Raw genomic sequence first — 9,657 nt, 5'->3', positions numbered from 1 at the left:
GAAGCGGAAAGTGACAGAACAGATTTATAGAAATCTTTGTGTTGAGAATGCTTTCTGTGATCTTTCTATTTGCTAGTTTGTTTTTGTGGATTCTGCAAAGTGAATTCCATCTAAGAATGGAATTTGATTTAACCAGCCCCGCAATCGAGCTTCTCTGGAAGAGTAAGAGAAGGAAGTCAGAAGCAGCAGGATTGTAGGTGTCAGAACAAAGGCGAGATTTATAGTCTTCATATTCATGCCTTTGTGTCCAGTTTATGTCATCTTCACCTTCTTGGCACCAGCTCAAAGCAAGCTTTAAGAAAGAGAAATTTGATCCAGATGGCAACAATATAAAATCAAATTCACATCCGAGATTTGAGTAGATCCAATATTTCTTTCTTTGCACTAGGTTTGGCATCAAGACTAATCCTCACTCATTCACTGTCTTTCAAAGAGTATTGAGACCAAAAGGCTTTCGAATCTAACCTAAGATCACCATTGCAACCTCTTCCTTCCGCACACTTACAAAGGTATGCATTATTTGAAATTTTCTTTTTCAAGTTTACAAAGTTCACTGCTTAACAAGTGTATCATTCTTTGCAGCTCACATTGTACCATGAACCCCTTCAGCTCTGTCTTGTTCATCGCCTTGCTGGGGGCAGCAATGTCCCAGAACAGGTCAAATTCAAAGGGTATATCCAGAAATGCTAACCCAAGTAGAAGGGCTCCGAATCCAGCTGGTGAAGCAACACAAACAGTCAATAATGAACAGTCACCGCATGGTAATCTCACTGCGTCCCGAGATAACAGCAACAACCTCATGTCTCATGGCAGGACTCTCGCTCAGACCCTCTATCAGTGCTCCAAATCAACCACTACTGATGAGATGAAACTTAACTTTCTGAAGAGTACAACAGTAACATGCAATGATGGAACTCCAGCAGGGTATAAAATACATTTTAAATATGTTAAATGTAGAAAAAGTACACACGTCTCCAGTTTGATTGCTTCTACTTAAAGATTAAAATATTCAAACTGACATTTTTAAATAGAATCAAATTTACACAACATATGGCTGCTATGATTGTGTATTATGGATTTTATATTGACTTTTGTTGCATTTATGACTTGTCAATTCACAGATATTACATAAGGGAGTCCAAAGGGAGCAAGCGCTGGTTAATATTTTTAGAAGGTATGTGAAATATAACAAACTAATGGATGTAAACTCTCTATATGTGAATGGAATTATTAAACTCACCACATTAACTGGAAAATAATTTGAACTGAGTTTATAGGTAATGCATTTAATGAATTTATGAGATTTTTAGATAGTTAATTATTATGTCGATATTTTATTGAAACAACATTGGAAATTTCAACTGATGAACTCTATGAAAAAGCAGTTAGCACAATGCTATACCTCGGGTGCTATTTTAATACAATAATCCATTGATAATGTCCACAGGAATGTAGTGAATTCACTGGAAAGGGACAATTTTAACCTGGCTTGCCAGTCAAGAAACTGGAGCAATTGGGTTCAGTGTTGGGTTCATCCCCTGCCTGATTTTCCTGCCTATTGAATGATATTGGACAGGATGTAATATCAGCATCTCACCCCATCCTATGGGCTTTCCACCTGGTGAGTCAGGGTGTTGTGGGTTTCCGACAGCGATGTGGAGGACTTCCTTCTCTCAGAGGATAATGGAACAGTAGAATTCTTTACCGTAGGTGCCGTAGAGGCTGGGTCAGTATGTTTGAGGCTGAGATAGACAGGTTTTTAATCAGTAAGGGAATTGAGGGGATCGGGAGGGGAAAGTGGAGTTGAGGATTATCACATCAGACCAGTCATGGTCTCACTGAATGGCAGAGCAGGCTCGATGGGCCGAATGGCCTATTTTGCACCTACATTTTCTGGTTTTATAGTCTAACAGTTAGATTAAAACTGCCCCTTTGTTTTTGTGAAGTTTTCAATTCAGAATTTAGGCCTTATATTGTTGTACAATTCCTGTTCTGTGACTGGCTTTGTGGAACTGGATAACTTTTTTTTATTCGTTCATTGGACATGGGCGTTGCTGGTTGGCCAGCATTTATTGCCCATCCCTAGTTGCCCCTTGGCTAGACCATTTCAGAGGGCGATTACTTGCGTTCTGGAATTAGTTGCAAATAGGTTGTAGTGGTCTCAGTGTAGATCCCAGTTTCAATCTGTTTACTCGCCAGTCAGAGTTTCAATACGCTGGTCTGCTATGCAGATGGTTTTGAAACATTATTTATGTCTGCAGTATATTTAAATTCTCATGCAATTTCTGGTTAAAGTATCAGGCATCACGATAGGTTGACATATTTCAGTAATGGTTCAATGGGTACCGGCTCATCCCCAACTCAGAATGTTTCAAATTAATGTCCCGTTCCGGTGAGCTGAGCAGATAATCTATACTGAGACTTCTGTGCCCTCTCAGAGCTCACCGTCTCTCGTATGGGATGTGAAGCTGAGGTTGACACCCTCAGGTGAATGTAGAATCAAATCTCACGAGGCTATTTGAGGAAGAATTCTCCCGAGTGTGATTCCTCTAATCCTTCAAACAACTCCACCAAATCTGATCATGACCTCATTACTCTTTGTCACATTCCTGACATTACAGCAATGACTATGCTTTGAAATTAGCTGTGACACATTCGGAGAGACCCTGAGGTCAAACACATCGGGGTAAAACCAAGAGAAATAAAATCTGAAAAAAATAACTTGGTCAAGCGAGGAAGTTACTAGAGCAAAAGTTGTAGAAATGATTGTGGATTAAAATGATTACATTTTATTGAGAAGTTGGTGATAGAAAATCTTTGAACAAAGAACAAAGAAAATTACAGCACAGGAACAGGCCCTTCGGCCCCTCCAAGCCTGTACCGACCAGGCTGCCCGACTGAACTAAAAGCCCCGACCCTTCCGGGACCATATCCCTCTATTCCCATCCTATTCATGTATTTGTCAAGATGCCCCTTAAAACTCACTATTGTATCCGCTTCCACTACCTCCCCCGGCAGCGAGTTCCAGGCACCCACCACCCTCTGTGTAAAAAATCTGCCTTGTACATCTCCTTTAAACCTTGCCTCTCGCACCTTAAACCTGTGCCCCTGAGTAATTGACTCTTCCACCCTGGGAAAAAGCTTCTGACTATCCACTCTGTCCATGGCCCTCATAATCTTGTAGACTTCTATCAGGTCTCCCCTCAACCTCCATCACTCCAGTGAGAACAAACCAAATTTCTCCAACCTCTCCTCATAGCTAATGCCCTCCATACCAGGCAACATCCTGGTAAATCTTTTCTGTACCCTCTCCAAAGCCTCCACATCCTTCTGGTAGTGAGGCAACCAGAATTGAACACTATATTCCAAGTGCGGCCTCACTAAGGTTCTATAAAGCTGCAACATGACTTGCCAATTTTTAAACTCAATGCCCCGGCTGATGAAGGCAAGCATGCCGTATGCCTTCTTGACTACCTTCTCCACCTGCATTGCCACTTTCAGTGACCTATGTACCTGTACACCCAGATCCCTCTGCCCATCAATACTCTGCCATTTACTGTATATTTCCTATCTGTATTAGACCTTCCAAAATGCATTATCTCACATTTGTCCGTTTTAAATTCAATCTGCCATCTCTACGCCCAAGCCTCCAACTGATCTATATCCTGCTGTATCCTCTGATGGTCCTCATCGCTATCCGCAAATCCACCAACCTTTGTGTTGTCCACAAACTTACTAATCAAACCAGTTACATTTTCCTTCAAATCATTTATATATATTACAAATAGCAAAGGTCCCAGCACTGATCTGAGGAATACCACTTGTCACAGCCCTCCATTCAGAAATGCACCCTTCCACTGCTACCCTCTGTCTTCTTTGACTGAGCCAGTTCTGTATCCACCTTGCCAGCTCATCTCTGATCCTACGTGACTTCACCTTCTGCACCAGTCTGCCATGAGGGACCTCGTCAAAGGCCTTACTGAAGTCCATGTAGACAACATCCACTGCCCTACCCTCATCAATCATCTTTGTCATTTCCTCGAAAAACTTAATCAAGTTAGTGAGACATGACCACCCATTCACAAAATCATGCTGCCTCTCACTAACATGTCCATTTACTTCCAAGTGGGAATAAATCGTGTCTCGAAGAATCCTCTCCAATAATTTCCCCACACTGATGTAATTACCTGGATTATTCTTGCTACCCTTCTTAAACAAAGGAACAACATTGGCTATCCTCCAATCCTCTGGGACCTCCCCTGCAGCCAGTGAGGATACAAAGATTTCTCTCAAGGCCGCAACAATTTCCTCCTTTGCCTCTCTCAGTATTCTGGGGTATATCCCATCAGGCCCTGGGAACTTGTCTACCTCAATGTTTCTCAAGAACTCCAATACCACCTCCTTTTTGATCTCAACATGACAAACTATCTACACATCCTTTCCCAGACTCATCATCACCAAGTCCTTCTCTTTGGTGGATACTGATGCAAAAGTACTCATTTAATACCGCACGAATTTCCTCTAACTCCAGTCATCTCACAATTTATCTGGACTTTACTCTGGTAAACTTAATTATATAAGAAAGCAGCAAGGTAAGTGATAAATAAGCGATATTTTTATTAAAATTGAATAAAACATTTCCATTTTAATAGAAAAAGAACATTACAAATTCCTAAGAACTAGAATAGATTTAGGAAGAATGTTCCTAATGGTGGGGGAGTCCAGAACTAGGGGTCAGAGTTTGAGGATAAGAGATAAACCTTTTAGAACTGAGGTGAGGAGAAATCTCTTCCCCCAGAGGGTGGTGAATGTGTGGAATTCACTCCCACAGAAAGTAGCTGAGGCCAAAACATTGTCTGATTTCAAGAAGAAATTAGATATTGCTAAAGGGGCTAAAGGGATCAAGGGATATGGCGGGGGGGGGGAGCGTGGGGGGGGCGGTTAACAGGTTATTGAATTCAACGATCAGCCATGATCAAGATGAATGGTGGAGCAGACTTGAGGGGCCGAATGGCCTCCTCCTGCTTCTTGTTTCTATATACTGTAAACTGCAGCGTATAAAACAACGCAGTGTACAAAGTAACTCAATATTTCTGGCCCAAAAGAATGTTTTCAGGTTAGCACTGTGGGTTCGCACTGTGGGTTAGCACTGCTGCCTCACAGCATCAGAGACCTGGGTTCGATTCCCGGCTCGGGTCACTGTCTGTGTGGAGTTCACACATTCTCCCTGTGTCTGTGTGGGTTTCCTCCGGGTGCTCTGGTTTCCTCCCACAGTCCAAAGGTGTGCAGGTTAGGTGTATTAGCTGTGCTAAATTGTCCTTAGTGTATAGTGAGGTGGATGCATACACTAGTGTATAAATTAACTTCCAGCCGCAAGGTGCCATGCTCATGTTAGCTGCCAACTTCAATGTTGCACCTTGCAAATGCATTCCTTACTTCCCGGACCTTATAACTGGGAGCAAGCAAGCAGGCGAAACCAGCTGTGGTGTGTAAATGTTTGTGTGCTTGACCCCTCTTTGTATCAGGAATGAAAGACAATTCGAAACAGTGGCCTCTCACATCGACGCTGGTGTTTCAGATTTATACTCGGCAAACAGATCGATCTTAGTCTCACAGTTATTTCGAGGCTTCAAAGGTTGATTTATGTGCTGACATTAATGGTAAACTCTTTAACCAAATTAAAATCCCACTCAATTTCATTACTTTAATTTTCATTATTTAAATGGAAGCAATGGTCTCGTGGTATTACGATCAGAGTCATTGAGGTTTACAGCTTGGAAACAGGCCCTTTGACCCAACTTGTCCATGCCGCCTAGTTTTTGCCCCTCAGCTAATCCCAATTGCCCGCGTTTGGCCCATATCCCTCTATACCCATCTTACCCATGTAACTGTCTCAATGCTTTTTAAAAGACAAAACTGTACCCATCTCTACTACTGCCTCTGGCAGCTTGTTGCAGATACTCACCACCCTCTGTGTGAAACAATTGCCCCTCTGGACACTTCTGTATCTCTCCCCTCTCACCTTAAACCCGTGCCCTCTAGTTTTAGACTCCCCTACCTTTGGGAAAAGATATTGACTATCTAGCTGATCTGTGCCCCTCATTATTTTATAGACCTCTATAAGATCACCCCTCAGCCTCCTACACTCTAAGACTATTATCAATCCAGAAACACAGCTAATGTTCTGGGGATCCGGGTTCGAATCCCACCGCGGCAGATGGTGGAATTTGAATTCAATAAAAATATCTGGAATTAAGAATCTCCTCTTGACCATGAAACCATTACCGATTATCAGAGAAACCCACCTAGTTCATTAGTGTTCCTTTAGGGAAGGAAATCTGCTGTCCTTATCTGCTTTCATGCAACTAGGGATGGGCAATAAATGCTGGCCAGCCAGCGGTGCCCATATCCCACAAATGAATAAAAAACCTTTCCCAAAGCTCCATTTGTATTAGATAAATGATGTAGGGGGCAGCACGGTGGCACAGTGGTTATCACTGCTGCCTCACAGTGCCAGGGATCTGGGTTCAATTCCCGGTTTGGGTCACTGTCTGTGTGAAGTTTGCACATTCTCCTCGTGCCTGCGTGGGTTTCCTCCAGGTGCTCCAGTCTCCTCCCATTGCCTGAAAGACGTGCTGGTTAGGGTGCATTGACCATGCTAAATTCTCCCTCAGTGTAACCCCAACAGGTGCTGGAGTGTGGCAACTAGGGGATTTTCACAGTAACTTCATTGCAGTGTTAATGTAAGCCTACTTGTGACAAATAAATAAATAAGGTCCAGTGTTGGATAAATATTGTTGGTCAAGTGAGGAATCCAGCCTTATTTATTTTCTATTTCTTTTGTGAATGAACACAGGTGGCTGGTGTTGTTATAACAAGGAAAGTTGTGATGCGAGGTACAGATCCATTCCACGGCTCATGAGTTCCTCTGAATGGCCACAAGTTCACAAAGGTAAAGATATTCTGTGGAGCCTGAATTTAACAGTAACCCAAGAACACGCTATTTGTTCGGTATGGTCTGGTTTGGTTCAGTTCTGAGTGCTTGGTGCTGCGCTGTGTGTTGCTGTGAGCTGAGGTTTCTTTAGGCAGGCACCTTCTGCACAGCCTGTGTGTAGAGGGTAAGTAACTGGGGCACTCCTTAACCAATCTGAACAAGCACAGAGTGAACTCACAATAGTCGGACATCGAGCTGAAAGACAAGTCAATGGGAGGAAGGAAAGTCTGGATTAAGAGAGAAAGAAAAGGAAAGAGAAAGTTTTAAAAGTAAATCCTTCTTTACAAGTTCATAAGTTCGTAAGATACAGGAGCAGAATGAGGCCATTCGGCCCATTGAGTCCACTCCGCTAGTCGATCATGGCTGATATGCTCCTCATCCCCATTTTCCTGCCTTCTCCCCATTACCCTTCAACCCCATTCCCAATTAAAAATCTGTCTCACTCCTTCTTAAGTTTACTCCCTGTCCCAGCACCCTCCGCACTTTGGGGGGAGAGAATTCCACAGATTCACAACCCTTTGAGAGAAATAGTTTCTCCTCCAACTCCGTGTTAAATTTGCTGCCCCTTATCCTAAATCTCTGACCTCCCGTCCTAGAATGCCCCACAAGAGGAAACATCGGCTGCACGTCTATTTTATCCAGACCCTTTATCATCTTGTAAACCTCAATTTGATCTCCCCTCATTCTTCTAAATTCCAGAGAGTGTCGGCCTAAACTGTTCAATCTCTCTTCAAACCCCCTCATCTCTGGGATTAATCTAGTGAACCTTCTCTGAACTGCCTCCAATGTCACTACATCTTTTCTGAAATAAGGGGACCAAAACTGTACACAATACTCCAGGTGCGGCCTCACCAATGCCTTGTATAGTTACAGCAACACTTCCTTATCTTTATATTCTATTCCTTTAGTTATAAATGCCAACATTCCATTCACTTGCTTTATTATCTGCATTTATAATGTTTAACAACAATTAGAATTTGGGGCAATGAGGCTCCACACTTGTTAAAGTTAATTCTCAGTGCCTAAGAGGCTTTTTTGTCACTAGTTGAGACTTATCATACTTAGAAAAAGGATATTAAGTCTGAAATAAACACCCAAACTATCTGTGGTAAGTTTAATTCATATTAACCATGGGTGCGGTGGCACAGTGTTTAGCACTGCTCCCTCACAGTGCCAGGGACCCAGGTTCAATCCCGGCCTTGGGTCACTGTCTGTATGGAGTTTGTACATTCTCCCTGTGTCTGTGTGGGTTTCCTCTGAGTGCTCTGGTTCCCCCCACACACCAAAGGTGTGCAGGTTAGGGGATTGGCCGTGCTAAATGTGCAGGGTTACAGGGATAGGGTGGGAGATAAGGTGTGGGTAAGATGCTCTATTGCAGAGTTGATGCAGACTAGATGGGCTGAATGGTCTCCTTCTGCACTGTAAGGATTCTATGATATACTGGAGTGTCACACCATTTACTACTAGATCAGACCAGGAGATGTGATTTTCAGAAAGGTAATGGCATCTTGGAGAACATTGCTTGGATTTTCACATTTGGCTGTGATTCTCTCTACATCTAAAGAGCTGTAAAATTTACACAGAAATAACTTCGGAGCCCCATTAACCTGACAACAAATCCCAATCCATTATTTCCTTTGATGCTGATTTATCGAAAACAGATTCTAGAAGTAATTTATTTTTGAAATGAAGGAAACAGTATTATCATCAATGGGAAAATATCAGCTCTGAGGAACAAGCTTGCTTACACTGTTTATTCACTGTGGCAGGTTCTGGTATCCTATCAGCCCAACCAGAGGAAAACCCACACTGGTGGAATGCAAACACTGTGTAAGTTCCTCTTTTACTTTCTGTTTGTCAAGAACTTGTTTTGCACGAAGCGAGGTGAACCTGGCAAAACTTCAAATGTAAAGAGTCAGGAATTACTTTGCTCAAACAGTTGAATAGTCGGGGCAGCACGGTGGCACAGTGGGTTAGCCCTGCTGCCCTCACAGTGCCAGGGACCCAAGGCAGCACGGTGGCACAGTGGGTTAGCCCTGCTGCCCTCACAGTGCCAGGGACCCAAGGCAGCACGGTGGCACAGTGGTTAGCACTGCTGCCTCACAGCACCAGGGACCTGGGTTCGATCATTGTCTGTGTAGAGTTTGCATGTTCTCCCTGTGTCTGTGTGAGTTTCTTCCGGGTGCTCCAGTTTCCTCCCACAATCTGAAAGACGTGCTGGTTAGGGTGCATTGGCCGTGCTAAATTCTCCCTCAGTGTAACCGAACAGATGCCGGAGTGTGGTGACTAGGGGATTTTCACAGTAACTTCATTGCACTGTTAATGTAAGCCTAGTTGTGACACTAATAAATAAACTTTAAACTTTACTTTGAAATAAAACCACGACTAAAAAGTGCTTCTATTTTATATATCTGAGACAAAATATTCCCTGTCTCTCCCATGTTTAGTTATCTTTGCAGTTTGTTTCCATGTGAAATTCTCAAACTAAAAGCAGAGAAACCTGGTTCACCTTGTCCTAGTCAGGAGTCTCACAACAGAGACAGAGACTTCTTACCGTGTTTACCCCAGTCCAATGCCGGCACCGTGTTCTAGCCAGTGTCAATGGGGGCAGTTGTTAGGAGGTACACACATTGCTCACCCTCTGACCTAACCTCCGTATACTC

At 43.1% G+C, this 9,657-nt stretch overlaps 1 protein-coding gene across 1 annotated transcript in view; it reads left to right on the top strand.

The window, feature by feature from the left end:
• The first annotated feature begins 450 nt into the window (after window positions 1-450).
• Window positions 451-9,657, top strand: part of notum2 (notum pectinacetylesterase 2) — a 35,907-nt gene continuing 26,700 nt past the window's right edge. The window contains exons 1-5 of the mRNA XM_080206170.1: window positions 451-509; window positions 583-924; window positions 1,122-1,174; window positions 6,857-6,952; window positions 8,764-8,824. Coding sequence (XP_080062296.1) covers window positions 596-924; window positions 1,122-1,174; window positions 6,857-6,952; window positions 8,764-8,824 — 539 coding nt within the window. The 5' untranslated portion in view covers window positions 451-509; window positions 583-595. The remainder of the gene's footprint in view (window positions 510-582; window positions 925-1,121; window positions 1,175-6,856; window positions 6,953-8,763; window positions 8,825-9,657) is intronic.

The sequence above is a fragment of the Carcharhinus amblyrhynchos genome, chromosome 18 (genome assembly GCF_965287045.1).
Source record: "Carcharhinus amblyrhynchos chromosome 18, sCarAmb.v2.hapA, whole genome shotgun sequence".
NCBI lineage: Eukaryota > Metazoa > Chordata > Chondrichthyes > Carcharhiniformes > Carcharhinidae > Carcharhinus > Carcharhinus amblyrhynchos.
Note: the sequence above shows the minus strand (reverse complement) of the source record. Positions and strands in the feature narration are given on the sequence as shown.